Source organism: Mixophyes fleayi, chromosome 6 (assembly GCF_038048845.1).
Source record: "Mixophyes fleayi isolate aMixFle1 chromosome 6, aMixFle1.hap1, whole genome shotgun sequence".
Classification (NCBI taxonomy): Eukaryota; Metazoa; Chordata; class Amphibia; order Anura; family Limnodynastidae; genus Mixophyes; species Mixophyes fleayi.
The window spans coordinates 221585745-221605677 of record NC_134407.1 but is presented as its reverse complement, the minus strand read 5'-3'; the positions used below and the strand labels follow the sequence as shown (position 1 = coordinate 221605677).

The 19933-nt window shown below is 42.6% G+C and overlaps 1 protein-coding gene across 2 annotated transcripts in view; it reads right to left on the bottom strand.

Annotated features, from left to right (window-relative positions):
* Window positions 1-808: 808 nt before the first annotated feature.
* Window positions 809-19933, bottom strand: part of LOC142159815 (uncharacterized) — a 202168-nt gene continuing 183043 nt past the window's right edge. For both annotated transcript variants that reach the window (XM_075214584.1, XM_075214585.1), the window contains 5 exons: window positions 5424-5615; window positions 5245-5344; window positions 5027-5124; window positions 4753-4864; window positions 809-3494 (listed from right to left, as the gene is read on the bottom strand). In XM_075214584.1, the coding sequence (XP_075070685.1) occupies window positions 1993-3494; window positions 4753-4864; window positions 5027-5124; window positions 5245-5344; window positions 5424-5615 (2004 nt within the window). In that variant the 3' untranslated portion in view covers window positions 809-1992. The remainder of the gene's footprint in view (window positions 3495-4752; window positions 4865-5026; window positions 5125-5244; window positions 5345-5423; window positions 5616-19933) is intronic.

Here is a 19933-nt window from a genome sequence, read left to right as displayed (position 1 = left end):
ATAGACAAAACAGAGTTGATAGTAGGAGATACTGTGCCGGTAAGGGATTATACTGTGCTCATAGAAGTGCCTGCTTATATGAAATGGTTTAGAAGAAATGTTGAATTTACAGAGTTGAATGGTTGTATAGCTAGCATGTAATGCTGCTATTCTTTGTTATGAGATAAGGACAGTGGGCCGGATTCATTAAGGAAAGTAAAGCAAATTAAAGATGTAACTTTGCACCTTGGCAAAACCATGTTGCATTGAAGGTGCGGGGGGGGGTAAATGTAAAATGTGATGGCAGATTTATAGCTGGGATAAGGCATGTCCTAGATCAACTTTATATTTCAGTGTAAAAATAAAGCTATCAAGTATTTGTGTGCTACATGAATAAACAGCCAGTATTTAACTTATGTGCAAAATAATAAACTTTTAAATTTGCACCCCTTGCATTGTAACGTGGTTTGTCCAGGAGAAAATATACTCTTTTTTTTTGCCTTACTTTCCTTAATGAATCAGGCCCAGTATGTTTGATGTAATCCTTCAATGCTTTCATGATGGCTGACCTAGAGCCATGCTGATTGGTAACCCCTGTAATGCTGTATGCACTAAGCTGCACTGTACCCACACACATCTATACAGACATCTATACACATTAACCAAAATATTTACACATTAATGAGATTTAGTAAGAAATTAGCATTATAAGTTAATGAAGTCAGAACACAAGGGAGCTCTCACTGTCATTTTGTTGTTGGCTTTAATGATTTTCTGTGTACGTGTCAGTATGAACAAGAATAAATAGACAGACAACCCGGTGACACTGAGATTATTTATTTAGGGTGTTGGTTTTTGCTTATTGTGTATATTATAGGTTACTTATAGTTATTATATATATTTGAAATGTTACATACAATATACACGTTGTCATACATGAATATTAAGGGAAAATAACAATAATACATAATCGTCACAGACTTATATAAAATCATGATTATAACATTATAGGTATATCCAGAGGGTACCACTCAAAGAGATATAAAAACACTGTAACTGTGACAACAAGACAGCGTTACCCTTGGACTGTCTGCAGTAGTGTCGGGGAGTTTTGTTCTGAAACAACTTTCCAGCTCTTTTGAGACAGGGTTCCTGGAAACAATCTGATTAATCATCTATACAAATCCATTACCGCAGCTAAGTATAATTGTATTATTATTCCTTTACAACTAAGCTGTTTAAATATTAACTGTTTGACTTTCAGTAACTCTTTATATCCCTAAACCTAGTTCCACCGGGAACATGAACCTACACACAGATTGTCATATATGTTGAACTATTATATGTACTGTGTGTAAGATTGTTATTGAATATATATTGTAACATTGGTGTAAGTATATATGCTTTTTCATACAAATATCTGCATTTTCTTTATGGGTTTTATGGTATCTTCAGACAGTAAATCTTATAGCGAGAACTCTGGGAAAGTTAGATGTTAATATAGTATAAAAGACTGGAGTATGTGTGGCTTATGAAACATAAAAGCATGTGGTTAGGTAATGCAGGAACAGGATATGAAGATAGCGTATGCCTAGTGATGTGGGTAATACACGTCATTTTCCAATTTCAATTCTTCTTCATAATACATAAAGATACAAGAATTGAAGAACTAAGATATTGTATGTTGTATAAAATGTATCTTACATTTATGACAAATATAGAAAAATACCTGCTATATGGTATTTTATGTATTTAGATGACACAAAGTTTTTTTGTACCCTTTTGATAGTTTAATAAAAACAGTAAAATAGTAAACAAAAACATTATATATATAAATATATATATAATTTATTTATTACACACACTGACCTAACTTAATTTACATTAATATAATCAACTGATTTTACAAAAATTGGAGAATCACAGCAAACTTGTTTCATATGCAATTGCTTTTGTCCTGTGAATATTTAATGTTCAACAATTTTGAATTTCTGTGTAATACATTTCCCAGACTCACAACAATGGTTTATCACCTGTGTGAGTTTTCTGATGTTCAACGAAAGATGATTTCTGTGTAAAACATTTCTTGCACTCAGAACATGGAAACGGTTTCTCACCTGTGTGAGTTCTCTGATGTTCAACAAGATTTGATTTGTATGTAAACCATTTCCCACACTCAGAGCATGTAAATGGTTTCTCACCTGTGTGGATTTTCAGATGTTCAACAAGATTTGATTTATGTGTAAAACGTTTCCCACACTCAGAACATGTAAATGGTTTCTCACCTGTGTGAGTTCTCTGATGTTCAGCAAGATTTGATTTGTTTATAAAACATTTCCCACACTCAGAACATGTAAATGGTTTCTCACCTGTGTGAGTTCTCTGATGTTCAATGAGAGATGATTTCTGTGTAAAACATTTCTTGCACTCAGAACATGTAAATGGTTTCTCACCTGTGTGAATTCTCAGATGTATTATAAGTTTTGATTTCTTTGTAAACCATTTTTCACACTCAGAACATGGAAATGGTTTTTCACCTGTGTGAGTTCTCTGATGTTCAACGAGAGATGATTTCTGTGTAAAACATATCTTGCACTCAGAACATGTAAACGGTTTCTCACCTGTGTGAATTCTCTGATGTATAATAAGTTTTGATTTCTTTGTAAACCCTTTTTTACACTCAGAACATGGAAATGGTTTCTCACCTGTGTGAGTTCTCTGATGTTCAGCAAAATCTGATTTACATGTAAAACATTTCCCACACTCAGAACATGTAAATGGTTTCTCACCAGTGTGGATTCTCAGATGTATCTTAAGAGATTGTTTAGAAGTAAACCATTCCCCACACTCAGAGCATGTAAAAGGTTTTTCACCCGTGTGAGTTCTCTGATGTCTATTAAGTTTTGATTTGCTAGTAAACCATTTTTCACATTCAGAACATGTAAACAGTTTCTCACCTGTGTGAATTCTCTGATGTTCAACAAGAATTGATTTCCGTGTAAAACATTTCCCACACTCAGAGCATGTAAATGGTTTCTCTCCTGTGTGAGTTCTCTGATGTATAATAAGTTTTGATTTGTTTGTAAACCATTTTTCACATTCAGAACATCTAAACAGTTTCTCACCTGTGTGAGTTCTCTGATGTTCAACAAGAATTGATTTCAGTGTAAAACATTTCCCACACTCAGGGCATGTGAATGGTTTCTTGCTTGTGTGAGTTCTCTGATGTTTATGAAGAGATGACTTAACCATAAAGAATTGCCCACCCTTAGGACTTAGAAATAGTTTATCATTTTTATGAGCTGTACTATGTGTAACAATATCTGAGTTATCAGGAGAATATTCCTCATGATTAGAGGGATCAGATGATTTATCTGCTCTGTGAAGTATTGGATGTACATTTAAGGTAGTGGGGTTTCCTCCTGGAGAATCATCTGCAATGTTCTTATCTTCAATTTCAAAATCTGTAGAGAAAATTAATTTTCCGTCTGAGATATTCCTGTGTGTGCATCCATCTGTTGGAGAGAAAATAAATGTATGGAAATAGACATTTTATTTTACATTGATTAACATTATAATGCACAACATTTTCATACTATGTCCTGCTGTTTAATTTCAATTTGCAAACTGCAAACACTTTATTAGAAATAGAAAACTGCACTACTAAGCACATTGCTTAAACCCAGTCACAGTGACACGCAGATTGCATCAAGCTTAAACAATTCCAGCCAAAATGTGGTAACATTTCCTAAGCACACACATTGCCCAACCAGCATCCTAGAACAGGACACCTCATTAGCCAGTGACATTGTCCAACTAGACTCTGCCCTCACACAAACACTGGTGCCTCAAATAGAGTAGACGTGGGTTAAATTATCAGTGAGTCCTGGATATGGGTTTACATTACTCTTAGGTCTCACATCCTTGCACAGAGCAGAGGAGAGCATCAGGACAGAGTAGGACACAAATGGGTAACAGGACAAAGTAAAGTATAAGGGCAAAGCACGGTACAGGGTCAGATCAACAGAATAAAGAGCATGGAGGGGGAACTATTGTGCAATGACGGGTGTGTGCGAGCAGGCATGAAGGTTACATTATGATGGGGTGTATGTGATCTTAGAGGGAGGGGAATAATCTCATATTTTGCATTAGTATTACAGTGATAATATACAGCCGAGGATCAAATATTCATGGGTAATTACATGGAGTCAGTCTGACATCCCAGGAGACAGTGGGGGGAGGAGACTGGTCAGATCTCTTGGCTGGTAGCATACAATGATATGATTGTAAGTCACTGTGCTGCTCTATTGTGCTCAGTGGTTAGCACGTCTGCCTCACAGCACTGGGGTCATGAGCTCTATTCCCGACAATGGCCTTATCTGTGCGGAGTTTGTGTGTTTGCGTGGGTTTCCTCTCGGTGCACCAGTTTCTTCCCCCAATCCAAAAACATACTGGTAGGTTAATTGGCTGTTATCATAATTGACCCTAGTCTGTTTGTGTGTTAGGGAATTTAGACTGTAAGATCTATTGGGGCAGGGACTGATGGGTGTGCGTTCTCTGTACAGCGCTGCGGAATTAGTGGCGCTATATAAATAAATAAATGATGATGAGAGCAGGTGTCTAATAGGGACGGATGGCTCCAGACTTCCCTACTGGGCAGATACATTTTCCTCAATAGTTTGTACTTACAGTGGAGAATGTAGAATAAATTGTTTTAGTGACTGAATAGTTAAATTATGTGACTGTTTTCTGTAATAAGTGTGTATTACTCACCTGTGCTGATATTTGTAGGGATTTCCTCCTCCTTACACTGCTGATCACCCCTCACATACATCTCTTCTTCTCCCTCTGTAACTTCTACCTTAATATCAGCCAGGACATCAACCTAAATAACCCACAAAATAATAAAAATATCATAATTAATAATATCTGATTTAATACAAATATATTAGAAGAATATCAGTGTATAAGATCCATCCACACAGCTTTTTTACAGATCATATAAAGAAAAAGTCATTTTGGGATTTGGAGAGACGCTAAAATCTACCTGATACTCCTGTGGGATAATAGGATTTTCTGGTGTACAATCCTGTGAATAAAGAGGACGTGGACACCTCTCTGGGGTATTTCTGTTACAGGATCCATCTGTAAGAGACACACAGTGACTGAATACATTGTTTATATGTGATTATAGGATGATGTCTGTGTCTAGGTGGCCCTCAAAACTAATCTCTTCTTTTACAATAAATAGACTTCTCCTATTACCCAATGAAGTGGTGATCCGGTGATTCTCCATCCTCATGTCCTCGCACAGACCCTTGGTCTCTTCTAAATTCTCCCACTCGTTCCGACACCTTATAGGACCCTGACACACACAATGATACAGTCATAACCCAGACACATCCCCTGGTGTTACTGTATAATGTCCCATTCCCAGCAGTCACCTCTCCAGTCAGCAGCTGAATGATCTTCTTGGTGAGTTCTAGAATCCTCTGGTCATTGTTTCTCTCATGTATCAGTGAGTGAGGTGAAGGCACCGTGATGGGGCTCTGGGTCCTGCTCAATCCTCCTGACACATGGGGACGGCTGCTGGGTGTCTCACATTCTCCAGATGTCTTTATCACTACTGTGTAATCCTGTGTATTGAGATATTAAGGTAAATGAAGATCCACATAATTGGAATTGTATTTATTTATTGGTTAATTGTGTAAAATAAACAATAATGTTCAATTTTATAATACAACCCCTATCCTATATGTAACCGTTTCCCATATACAGGAAAGTAGTGTGTATATAGCATTTACCTCTCCTGCAGCTCTGGACATCTCCAGTGGTCCCACCTACCCGAGTCCTCTATCTATAGCCGGCCCCACAGATGTATCATCTGCTTTGAACAAATTAGTGCAAACAGCAAGATGAGCTTAAAGTCTTATGATAAGACTGAGGGAAGTAATGAGGGGGTTAATGATAATGAATGAAATTAATTCATAAAGTGGGGAGTAATAATTAAACTGGATGAGGGAGTTGTGATTATAAAGGGGTTAATGATGTAAAGGTTTTTATGATGAGGCTGGAGTTAATGATTTTGAAGAGGGGTTAATTCATGATGAGGGAGATGGTATTGTGTGACAGTCACAATAATGCTCTTTGTATTATATGTCATCACTAGAATGCTGTCTGTATTGTGGTCACTAGAATGCTGTCTGTATTGTATAGTGGCCATAAGAATGTTCTCTATATCGCATGGCGGACACAAGAATGCTCTCTGAATTGTATGGTGGTTGTAGGTATGCTCTCTGCATTTTATGGCAGTCACAAGGATGCTCTTTGTATTCTATATGTATAATTAATACTCAACAAATTATCATGCAGAACAGTATAAACCTTGCAATACATTTTCTATGACGCATCCATGGGAGTATTTTCGCTTAATTAAAAATAAAAGCATTTTTTTTAAATTGTTTATGCTAGTGTGTTTACACATAATCGCAGTTTTATTTAAAAGTATGTTTTTTAATCTTTGAAATCCACCTCTAACCCAAAGAAGCGGTACAGATTTCTTTGGGAGGAATAGAGGATTTTGGGAGTGTGGAACCTCTTGTTAGGGGTAAGGGCACACACCACCATGGTTGGGACACCCTAAAGTTTTACTTACAGGGGGCAGAGGCAATTTGTTTGTCCTTTAATTTATACCATTGGGCAGACTTTTGAATCGGTTGGAGACCCAACTACTATTAAATTAGTGAGAACTCCCGGCTGCTGGATTAGGCTGCTCCACTCACATAACCGATCTGTCCTCCACCCACTGGTGTGCTGAATCTGTCTGCTTGTGTTTGCTCCATCTACCAATACAATGCTTTGCCTATGTCAGGCCGTAGGCCTTCTGAGGAGTACAACGGAGCAAAACACTAACCGGTATTAGCGCCACTGAACTAGCAGGTGCGGAGTCTAACGTACCCCTGGAGTTCGCCAGGGACCCCAGCAAGGAGGTCTGGACTTCGCTGCACAGGGTACGCAGGTCGCGGTCCTACTAGCCAGTTGCCAGTGTAGTGTAGAAGGTTCAGACGGTCCGGGTCGAGCCAATCAGGAATGGACGGTACCAGGGAGAATCCAAAGGGGTAGTCAACAAGCTGGGGCCACAGAACAATATGGGTCACACAGATCAAAGGGTAGTCTCCAAGCCGGGTCACAACGGAGAGCAGGAACAGTAGTAGCACTAATCAGGAGAAGGGAGCAGGAGAACCAGGATACAAGGAACAGGACCTGTTACTCTGGCACCCTAATGGCGCCAGAGCCAGGTTTAAATAGTGCAGGCAAGGAGACTGATTGGAGGAGCCAGGAGGCGGGGAGGAAGTTGCAGCACATGCGCCTGACTGGCCTCAGAAGCGGAAGCCGCAGCGTGTCTGTTGCCTAGCAACAGAGCGCTGTGGCCCGGAAGGAAAGGTGTCCGTCCCCGACTGGTAGGGAATCAGCTGGGTCGGGACCTGACAGTACCCTCTCTCTTCCTCTCCCTCAAAGAAGGGTTGGTCCTCTCCAGAAATTTGGCAAGGAGACGAGGAGCGTGGAGAGCAGCCTCCGGGATCCAGGATCTCTCCTCAGGGCCATAGCCCTTCCAATGCACAAAATACTGGGGATTACCTCAGACAACACGACTCTTCAGAATTCTCTCTACTTCGAATTCGTCCCCAAAAGAGGTCTTGATGGGTGGAGGAGAGACAGGTTCTTTGAAAAACTAATTGAGGACTAGAGGTTTCAGCAGGGAGATGTGGAAGGTGTCATGGATTCTGAGGGAAGGAGGTAACGAGAGTTTGTAAGAAACAGGCTTGATGACTTGAGATCTAAATAAAGGACCAATAAACCGGGGAGCCAACTTCATAGACGGGACTCGGAGCCGAAAGTTGCGAGTTGCCAGCGACACACGGTCTCCCACCTTTAGTACCGGAAGATTCCTTCGAGGACGGTCAGCAGGTGTCTTATGTCATTGCACTGAAGTAGAAAGTATCGCCTTGGTTTTGGTCCAGATTTGTGAAAAGTCGTGAATGAGGGCATCAGCAGCAGGCACCGGGGAAGCTGGAACTTCAGATAGGAGAGGAGGGGTAGGATGTCTACCATAGACCATGAAGAAGGGAGAATAACCTGAGGAAGAATGTAAGAGATTATTATGAGCAAATTCGGCCCAATAAAGGAGGTCACTCCAAGCAGCTTGATTCTTTGAAGCGAAGCATCGCAAGAAACACTCCAGGTCCTTATTCACTCGCTCCGTCTTTCCATTATTTTGAGGGTGGTAGCCGGAAGAGAATTTGAGTTTGACTCCAATCTTGGTGCAAAAGGCTCTCCAGAATTTAGCCACAAACTGTACTCCCCTATCGGAGATGATCTCCTGAGGACACCCGTGGAGACGAAATACATTTTTTAAAAACAAATTTGCGAGCTCAGGAGCTGAAGGAAGACCTTTACATGGGATGAAGTGAGACATCTTGGAGAAGCGGTCTACCACGACCCAGATGGTATTGTAGTCATGACTCCGAGGAAGGTCGGTGATAAAATCCATAGTAATACTGATCCACGGGGAGTCAGGAATGGGAAGCGGGAGTAGAAGACCAGGAGGGCTTAAATAGTGCAGGCAAGGAGACTGATTGGAGGAGCCAGGAGGCAGGGAGGAAGTGGAACAGAAGCGTCCCGTTGCAGCGCATGCGCCTGAATGGCCTCAGAAGTGGAAGCCGGAAGGAAAGGCGTTCGTCCCTGACTGACAGGGAATCAGCTGGGGCGGGACCTGACAGTACCCTCTCTCTTCCTCTCCCTCAAAGAAGGGTTGGTCCTCTCCAGAAATTTGGCTTAGCAACGGGACGAGACAGAGCGCATGCGCCCGACTGGCCTCAGAAGCGAAAGCCGCAGCGCGTCTGTTGCCTAGCAACAGAGCGCTGCGGCCCGGAAGGAAAGGCGTTCGTCCACGACTGACAGGGAATCAGCCGGGACGGCGCCTGACAGCCTACTTGTGTGTTAGCTCTGCCAACTGTGACAGGCAGAGTTTGCCTAGCATTGTGTACTGCATATGCCTTGTCTAAAACAAATGTGGCTAATGGTGTGCTAACTCTGTGTCACGGGCACTAGGAATTTATACCCGAGTTTCACCTGATATAACTGACAGAGGGGCGGTGTTGACCACGGACCTCAGGGCAGTTAGGTGAATGATTGGAATGATAATAACAGCAGGAAAGTAGAGAATGTCTTATGAAGTCAATGACTTGCAGCTGTTGATGGTGGAAGGTCAGCGACTTGGAACTATAGAGAAGCGATATAGCTTCAGACGAGATGAGAGGACGTGAGTAGGTGAAGGTAGCTCGTGGAGGAGTCAGTAGTCTGCGTATAGCAAGTTGTACCACCGCTGTGATGAGGGATGTCCAGGTGTAGGTAGGTAGCAGGAGAGTCAGTGGTCTGCGTATAGCAAGTTGTACCACTGCTGTGATAGGAGGACTTGTCCAGGTGCTGGTAGGTAGCAGGGAAGTCAGTGGTCTGCGTGTAGCAAGTTGTACCACTGCTGTGAGGAGGAATGAGGACTTGTCCAGGTGCAGGAGAGTGGTGTGGAAACGGCAAACTGTAGCTGTGTGGAAACAGCGCGAGTAGAAAGGAGTTTTGTACAACACAAGTAGGTAAGTACAATGAATAGTCTGTCAATATAGTAGCTGGCTCTGCAGCGTGGAGAAGCGGGTCAGCGCGGATATGCAAGTAACAACAAAGTCAATATGATGAGAGTATACCGCGGCTGAGTGAGAAGCTTGTCCGGGTAAACAGGCAATGTAGCATAGACAGTCTATCATAGGTAACTGTACCTTAGTGCAGTAGTCACGTATAGTTCAATAGGTATGCAAGTAAACAATAATAGTCAATAGTGTATATGCATGCCAAGTAGATCAGGAATCAGCTGGGAAGCTGAAGAAGCGATCAGCTGAGTAGACACGCTGTAGCGGGTATGGGAACCGCCGGTGAGTAGAGCAGGGAACAGCTTGGAAACTGTAGACGATCAGCTGAGTAGACACGCTGTAGCGGATATGGGAACCGCCGTTGAGTAGAGCAGGGAACAGCTTGGAAACTGTAGACGATCAGCTGAGTAGACACGCTGTAGCGGGTATGGGAACCGCCAGTGAGTAGAGCAGGGAACAGCTTGGAAACTGTAGACGATCAGCTGAGTAGACACGCTGTAGCGGGTATGGGAACCGCCGTTGAGTAGAGCAGGGAACAGCTTGGAAACTGTAGACGATCAGCTGAGTAGACACGCTGTAGCGGGTATGGGAACCGCCAGTGAGTAGAGCAGGGAACAGCTTGGAAACTGTAGACGATCAGCTGAGTAGACACGCTGTAGCGGGTATGGGAACCGCCAATGAGTAGAGCAGGAAGCAGCTTGGAAACTGCAGACACGAGTAGAGCTGGAAGCAGCTTGGAAACTGCAGACACGAGTAGAGCTGGAAGCAGCTTGGAAACTGCAGACACGAGTAGCTCACAGGAACACCTATAGAGAATCACTGGGAATGAGACTCCAAGATCAGGCCACTACCTAAGGCTGCAGGTGCCTTAAGTAGGGAGGGGTGATTGATCCATCAATCACCTTAGTGGTCAGGTGTAGTTGTTAAAGGGACCGGCGCATGCGCAGTGCGACAGCCGCGGTTCAACACAGGTGTAAGCGGGAAAGAAGGAGAACCACGTACCAGAGTGGAGGCACTCATACTCCGGTGAGTGACACTCTGCCTACCATTGGCCCCGCCTACCATCTAATTGGTCCTGCCTATATAAGGTCACTCGAAGTTCCCAATCCTCCCTTGCCCAAAATCCCTCACCTCTCCAGTCATGTCCCCGTTTTATTTATAACTTTCAGAGTGATATCACTGCGATATTCCCCGAAAGCTTCACCTCTCCAGGCAGTAGGTAGATTAATTAAGGAACGTAAATGCTGACATGTGCTGTAAATTGCATATTGCGCATGTCCAAAAACAGTGAACACAAGCACACCCAATTCATCGTCAAACACAAAGGACAGCCTATGAGTTCATGGGCAGAGCGGGGGATGTAAGGGGCTTATGCACGTAGTCAGTGTACAGTGAGGGTGGGCCAAGGGTGACCGCACACAGCAGCGTCTGATTCAAGCTCTGGCCATCTCTAAGGTACATGATTTTCAGTCATATCTTTGGCACCAGCTACAAGACATGTGTCAGTGCCAAGTGATAGTGTACAGTAGACATTAACAGCATCATGATAAATGTATTTCTTGGGAGGGGTTTAAAAACCTTTTTTTTTTTTTTTAATTGTGTACATTGGGCTGGAGGATGGCACTGTACAAATACTGGATGCATGGTAACTTTACAGGAGCACTGAGCTCAGCCATTTGTAATAACTTAGGGCTGTGACATAAGACCAGTCAGTAGTTCTGTTATATGTTTCCCCAACCTGTGACTCTCCCAGGTGTTCATCTAACACTTCTTACACCAACCTTTACTGCTGTGTCAGTGAGTTTAATTCCTTCTCCTTCACAGTCACCCAAAGTTACTGACATCTCTATTAGAATTAGACTGTAACAAGCACTTCCATAATTCTCAAACTTTTATTTTTAATATTAAGCTTCATGATGACAACAACCAGGTCCCCTTTACTAGGGGAGGGAAGAAGGTCAGAGGACCAGTTATCTATTTCACTAGTTAAAATAAACTACGTTCTATTTTGAGGAAATAGGACTATGCAATAAACCAGGGGTAGGCAACCCCCGGCACGCGTGCCAGACGTGGCACTTGGACCACTTCTTTCTGGCACACCGGAGGTCTGCAGCTGCCTTACTAAAGCAACCAAAGATAGTCGAAATGCAACAGTTCAAATTTGATAATCTTCAGCTGTTTTAATGAATCGGTTCCATGGTTCCCTTGCGGAACGAATGATGTGTGGATGTGCGTGCGGAGTCTCCAAAGAGTAAGTATGAGGCATAATATAAACTTGAAGCACAACTTTGTGGCACAATATAAAATGGGGGCACATCTATGCTGCATAACATGAATGTTTATTTGTTGGTCTTTTTACTATTAACATTACCATGATATCAGCATGATAAAATAAGAAATACATATACATGCACACATACAACTGGCACTCCTGGGCTTGAAAAGTTTTTTTCTAGCACACTGATAGAAAAAGGTTTCCAAGCCATGCAATAAACCAATCAATTTCAGCTTACATTTACTATATATGTATATACAGTCAAGTCCATAAATATTGGGACATCGACACAATTCTCATATTTTGGGCTCTATACACCACCACAATGGATTTGAAATGAAACTAACATGATGTGCTTTACTGCACACTTTTAGCTTTAATTTGAGGGTATTTACATCCAAATCAGATTAACGGTGTAGGAATTACAACGGTTTCTATATGTGCCTCCCACTTTTTAAGGGACCCAAAGTAATGGGACAATCGACTCAAAAGCTATTTCATCCACTTGTGTGGGCTATTCCCTCGTTATTTCATCATCAATTAAGCAGGTAAAAGGTCTGGAGGTGATTCTAGGTGTGACATTTGCATTTGGAATCTGTTGCTGTCGACTCTCAATATGAGATCCAAAGAGCTGTCACTATCAGTGAAGCAAGCCATCATCAGGCTGAAAAATCAAAACAAACCCATCAGAGAGATAGCAAAAACATTAGGTGTGGCCAAATCAACTGTTTGGAACATTCTTAAAAAGAAAGAATGCACCGGAGAGCTCAGCAACACAAAAAGACCCGGAAGACCACGGAAAACAACTGTGGTGGATGACAGAATTTTTTTTTCCCTAGTGAAGAAAAACCCCTTCACAACAGTTGGCCAAATCAAGAACACTCTCCAGGAGGTAGGTGTACTGTATATGTGTCGAAGTCAACAATCAAGAGAAGTCTTCACAAGAGTGAATATAGAGGGTTCACCACAAGATGAAAACCATTTGTGAGCCACAAAAACAGGAAAACCAGATTAGACTTTTCCAAACAACATCTAAAAAAGCCATTACAGTTCTGGAACAACATCCTATGGTCAGATGAGACAAAGATCAACTTGTACCAGAGTGATGGGAAGAGAAGAGTATGGAGAAGGAAAGGAACTGCTCATGATCCAAAACATACCACCTCATCAGTGAAGCATGGTGATGGTAGTGTCATGGCGTGGGCATGTATGGCTGCCAATGGAACTGGTTTCCTTGTATTTATTGATGATGTGACTGCTGACAAAAGCAGCAGGATGAATTCTGAAGTGTTTCGGGCAATATTATCTGCTCATATTCAGTCAAATGCTTCAGAACTCATTGGACGGTGCTTCACAGTGCAGATGGACAATGACCCGAAGCATACTGTAAAAGCAACCAAAGAGTTTTTTAAGGCCAACACGTGGAATGTTATGCAATGGCCAAGTCAATCACCTGACCTGAATCCGATTGAGCATGCAATTCACTTGATGAAGACAAAACTGAAGGGAAAATGCCCCAAGAACAAGCAGGAACTGAAGACATTTGCAGTAGATGCCTGGCATAGCATAATCAGGGATGGAACCCAGCGTCTGGTGATGTCTATGCGTTCCAGACTTCAGGCTGTAATTGACTGCAAAGGATTTGCAACAACGTATTAAAAAGTGAAATTTTGATGTAGGATTGTTTAGTTTGTCCCATTACTTTTGGTCCCTTAAAAAGTGGGAGGCACATATAGAAACCGTAATACCTACACCGTTCACCTGATTTGGATGTAAATACCCTCAAATTAAAGCTTAAAGTCTGCAGTTAAAGCACATCTTGTTTGTTTCATTTCGCAGAGCCTGAAATATGAGAATTGTGTTGATGTCCCAATATTTATGGACCTGAGTGTGTGTGTGTGTGTGTGTATATATATATATATATATATATATATAATGTGTGTGTACACACGCATACACAAACAAGAATAATACATATATAAATGCTGGTAACAAATGCCAGGGGATTTACCGTATAGAAAGCCTACTGAACAACCCTACCCTGAGGTGGTTATAGCACTGCCCAGGTCCCTGGGCCACATTGTTCCCTCCTCTGACACCTGGGCAGGGACCAAGACCAATGTCTTCCTGCTTTTTAAGGTTACAAAGCAACAAGATCCACAGAGACTTCCACAAGCAGAGCAGCAGCCACGATCCTAGACCAGTCCAACAGGAGCCATGACCCCTAGTCAGCAGTGTGCAGATGTAAATGACAGAACACCGAAACATGTGCTCTTTATATAAATCCACAGCCTGCCCCACCCCTACCATAATTTCAATTTAGTACTTTAAACCACTCCCTACAAAGGTGCTGCAGGCTTTATAAGATGGAGGTTCAGGGGAAGGTTTTAAATGGAACACCCTGAATGTAAATTTGTATCACTAGCTTAGGGACTCACCTACAGGAGATGCCTTGACGTCCGGCAGGTGAGCTTAACCCCAATATAGCTATATTGTGCACAAAATTCTCCTTTATGTTTATGCTGACACAGTGATTTTTAAATTCTGTTTGTTTCTGAGCGCCGGACATTTTTCTTTTATTAGTACTTTAAATCAGCACCAATCTTGATGGGTGTCCGACCAAGAATAGTCAATCATACCAGGGGTGTTGTCTGCCATAGCTAATTAATCTGGACAGAGTATGACTGGGCTACAAATTGCCGGTGAGCACATAAAGATCATTTCTTCTCTGGAGTTCAGGGGGAAGGGGACATATCCTTCTTGGTCAAGGCACATGAGAGTGTATAATAAAAAGTTATATAATAATATATTCCAGCTGGAGGTAGTTCTGAACTTAGCAGGCAATGCCTTATCTCATAACAAGACTCAATCAATATATAAAATACAATATGCAAATTAAAAAAAAATATTTCAACAGTCCCCTTTAACAAAGAGGAATTCCATAGTCTGACTAAAATTGAAGGCTCTATGGCTGCAGTGCTGCGATCCTCTCTCCTATTACTGCTTCCCAGAGTCACAGACGGCAGTAAGAAAGAGGATCGAAGGACTGCAATGGTGGAAGCCTCAAGGAGATTCTCCTCATTGCATCTTTGCTTAGAGAACCCAACTTACTAGTGACCTTAGTTTTTAGCTTTGGTGCAAATCTTCTTTAGGAATGGATTTGGAGCATCTGATACAGATAATAAAGGGACTGGGAAGGATATATTTGTAAATTGGACTTCAACTGTAAAGACTCTAAAGTAATTTGGCAAATAGAGTGATTGTAGAATAAGCTGTTGACAAAATAAAAGAAGTAGTGCCTGGTCCTAATGGTGAACCAGTTGAAGGAAGCTCCTATAATCCTTAACTGTACCGTCATCATAGAATTTTTTCTTAACCCCTGTGGTTGTGAAACAGAGAAAGTCACAGCCAAAGTGCATTGTGAAGATATTTTTTAACATATAACTCATGGAAGCTGTATGGACTTAGTGGTAGATTTAAAACCAGTCCTTGGCTACCACCAACCCTTTCTTCCCATGAGGACTCCTATAAGAAGCATAGATGACTGGCTCATTCTAAGAACCCACCTGTGATTCTATAGCTTGTGTTTCACAATGTTCATTGCATTAGGCTTGTATCTCTTTTTATATACGTACATATATAATATACAAGTTAACCCGTGCATGATACTCATGCATTCTAGTCAAATCAAGCTACTTAAGGTGTTAAAAAGGTTCTTGTCATGCATTTGGGGCTAGGCCAGGCCTCCTCAGGGGAAGCGCGTTACTTCCCGACGTAAGCGCCCTTTTTTAACGTGGTTTTGTCCACGTCACCACCTCATCATTTTTCTCCATCACCTCATTCTTCATCTTTATCGCCACATCTATCCAGATGTCTATCCAGACACAGGGATCTCTCTCAGCGGTCCTGAGTATCACACTCCTCTCGCTCTGTCACCCCCGGCAACCACCAACCACTCCCCACTGTCACCCCCGGCAACCACCAACCACTCCCAACTGTCACATCTCCTTCAAGAAATATTTTTTTTTTTTTAAAAATTCTTTATAAACACTTTTAACAATTAACAAATTAAAAACATCTTAGTATACCAAATTTCAGCCCTTTCTGAGTTTTTTTTTTCCACACACATTAAGAATTTAGTAGGTCAGTGTATAACTCCGCCCAGCAGGTGGCGCTGTAGCAAATTTCAGCCCCTTCTGAGTTTTTTTTTCCACACACACTAAGAATTTAGTAGGTCAGTGTATAACTTCGCCCAGCAGGTGGCGCTGCAACTTGGTTTTTTCTTTTGTCGCACACACAGACACACGCCACTAAGCTTTTATATAGTAGATAAGGCAAGGCTTTATTGTAGTTTTTGCAAGGCTTCACCACACCTTACGTATCATTTCAAGCCTACAGCCATATAATCTCCATAATTACACATAAGCAGAAAAACGGTCTTACTGAAAAACTCAGTGACTTTAAATGTGGTGTTGTCTTAGGTTGCCACCTTTCCAACAAGTCACTGCTGAATCACCTAGAGTATAAAAATCTGCAGTAGTGGCAGCAGAAGAGACTGGGGCTCAAGTTTAAAAAGTGGAGGAGGAATGTGACTAAACTGGATGCTACTGGACTGAGGACTTTTAATTCATCACCAGTTCCTCACAGTTTAATGTACTTTTTAATTGTTGTCCCAGTCTATATATATATATATATATATATATATATATATATACATACACCAGAGCATCAGTGTATTATGTGTATTACTATTTCATGTTATTAGGTACATTTTGCCCTTGCTATTACCTGCAATATTGTATGTATTAGAAAATAGAAAGAATATTGCCATATTGTCTGAAAATAACAGCACAGCAGAAGTCATTTTGCTAGTGGGAGCAAACGTAGTTACCATTTGTCTCAAATTTCCATTGTTATAATGTGTTATCTGGTTTGTAATCAGAACAATGTCTTTGTGAGTTGACATAGTTAGCTCGCAGCCCACGTTAATTAGCCAGGTCAACTGGTAATCTGAGAGGTAATTAGGTTAGAACTTCTAGATGATATGCAATGTGCCTCCACAGTAATATATAGCATTGGGAAATGTATTACAATAACATTCATATTGATACATGTTATCAAAATGTATCACAGACTCAGATTGTGGAATGCTGGATATAATATATATAATGTGTCAAATGTCTTCTTGTTTCACGCAAGCATGAAATTTCATTTCTTGATGTTATATTGTAACCCTTTGTTTAGGGTATCCAGCCAAATAGCTAATTCAGTCAAGCCATTCCATTGTATAATCAAGGTAACAGAGATGGTATGTCTACCAGTTAAATTGTTCACTGATAGACCCCTGCTGGAAGAGGGAGGATTGAGACATTTGATCCTACTCCCTGTGTAGAATTTAAAGAGATCAGAATGCCAATAGATTAATTCTAGCTTGGAGGATTCTGGTGTATAAGACATCAGCAAATGGACTCTGGGCAGACATTGTAGTGCCGCTGGAGGAAACCTTACCAGGACACGGTCTGTGTGAGCCAGTAACCCCAGGCTGGGCGACACCGTAACTGTCTAGCTAATAGGTAGTGGTAATATTGCAGGAGGAAAAGACTCTGAAAGAGACTGAGATTATAACTTTGGAGTGCTTACTGCAAGAGGCTGCTGGAGGATACATGCTACCATTTACCCTGTAACTTGTGAACGTCTTGTGGTGTCGTAATAAAGCCTTATTTTGGATATACTCTGGTCTACCTGAGTGAGTTGAATCCCACATAGGGTAACTGCCATCCCAGCTAAGGGTGGTATCCTCACAGCCCCCCACACTGGTACGCACATAATACAGGAAGTCAGGGGTACACAGGTATATAGCCCCCCACACTAGTACACACATAATACAGGAAGTCGGGGGTATACAGGTATATAGCCCCCACACTGGTACACATAATACAGGAAGTCAGGGGTACACAGGTATATAGCCCCCACACTGGTACACACATAATACAGGAAGTCAGGGGTACACAGGTATATAGCCCCCCCCCCCCACACTGGTACACACATAATACAGGAAGTCAGGGGTACACTGGTATATAGCCCCCACACTGGTACACACATAATACAGGAAGTCAGGGGTACACAGGTATATAGCCCCCCCACACTGGTACACATAATACAGGAAGTCAGGGGTACACACATAATACAGGAAGTCAGGGGTACACAGGTATATAGCCCCCCCACACTGGTACACATAATACAGGAAGTCAGGGGTACACTGGTATATAGCCCCCACACTGGTACACACATAATACAGGAAGTCAGGGGTACACAGGTATATAGCCCCCACACTGGTACACACATAATACAGGAAGTCAGGGGTACACAGGTATATAGCCCCCACACTGGTACACACATAATACAGGAAGTCAGGGGTACACAGGTATATAGCCCCCCACACTGGTACACACATAATACAGGAAGTCAGGGGTACACAGGTATATAGCCCCCACACTGGTACACACATAATACAGGAAGTCAGGGTACACAGTTATATAGCCCCCCCACACTGGTACACACATAATACAGGAAGTCAGGGGTACACAGGTATATAGCCCCCACACTGGTACACACATAATACAGGAAGTCAGGGGTACACAGTTATATAGCCCCCCCACACTGGTACACACATAATACAGGAAGTCAGGGTACACAGTTATATAGTCCCCACACTGGTACACACATAATACAGGAAGTCAGGGGTACACAGGTATATAGCCCCCACACTGGTACACACATAATACAGGAAGTCAGGGTACACAGTTATATAGTCCCCACACTGGTACACACATAATACAGGAAGTCAGGGGTACACAGGTATATAGCCCCCCCCCCCCCACTGGTACACACATAATACAGGAAGTCAGGGGTACACAGGTATATAGCCCCCCCCCCCACTGGTACACACATAATACAGGAAGTCAGGGGTACACAGGTATATAGCCCCCACACTGGTACACACATAATACAGGAAGTCAGGGGTACACAGGTATATAGCCCCCCACACTGGTACACACATAATACAGGAAGTCAGGGGTACACAGGTATATAGCCCCCCCACACTGGTACACACATAATACAGGAAGTCAGGGGTACACAGGTATATATAGCCCATACTTGCCAACATTTTTTTTTTTCTTCCGGGAGATGCCGGCTGGGACGTGGGCGTGCAGGGGGCGGGGCTGCGAAATCGCGTCATTTTGACCCCGCCCCCGTGACGGAATGACGCAAATCGCGTCATTTTACAGTGGGGGCGGGGCTAAACGCCGCGATTCCGGGTGAATCGCGGCGTTTAAACTAAATTTTTCCCCCTTCCTATCAGGGAGATTGCCACACTCGTCCGGGAGACTCTCGCAAAATGCGGGAGTCTCCCGGACAATGCGGGAGAGTTGGCAAGTATGATATAGCCCCCCACACTGGTACACACATAATACAGGAAGTCAGGGGTACACAGGTATATAGCCCCCCCACACTGGTACACACATAATACAGGAAGTCAGGGGTACACAGGTATATAGCCCCCCCACACTGGTACACACATAATACAGGAAGTCAGGGGTACACAGGTATATAGCCCCCCCACACTGGTACACACATAATACAGGAAGTCAGGGGTACACAGGTATATAAGTACCCCCCCCCCCCCCCACTGGTACACACATAATACAGGAAGTCAGGGGTACACAGGTATATAGCCCCCACACTGGTACACACATAATACAGGAAGTCAGGGGTACACAGGTATATAACCCCCCCCCCCCCCCCACACTGGTACACATAATACAGGAAGTCAGGGGTACACAGGTGTATAGCCCCCCACACTGGTACACACATAATACAGGAAGTCAGGGGTACACAGGTATATAGCCCCCCCACACTGGTACACACATAATACAGGAAGTCAGGGGTACACAGGTATATAGCCCCCACACTGGTA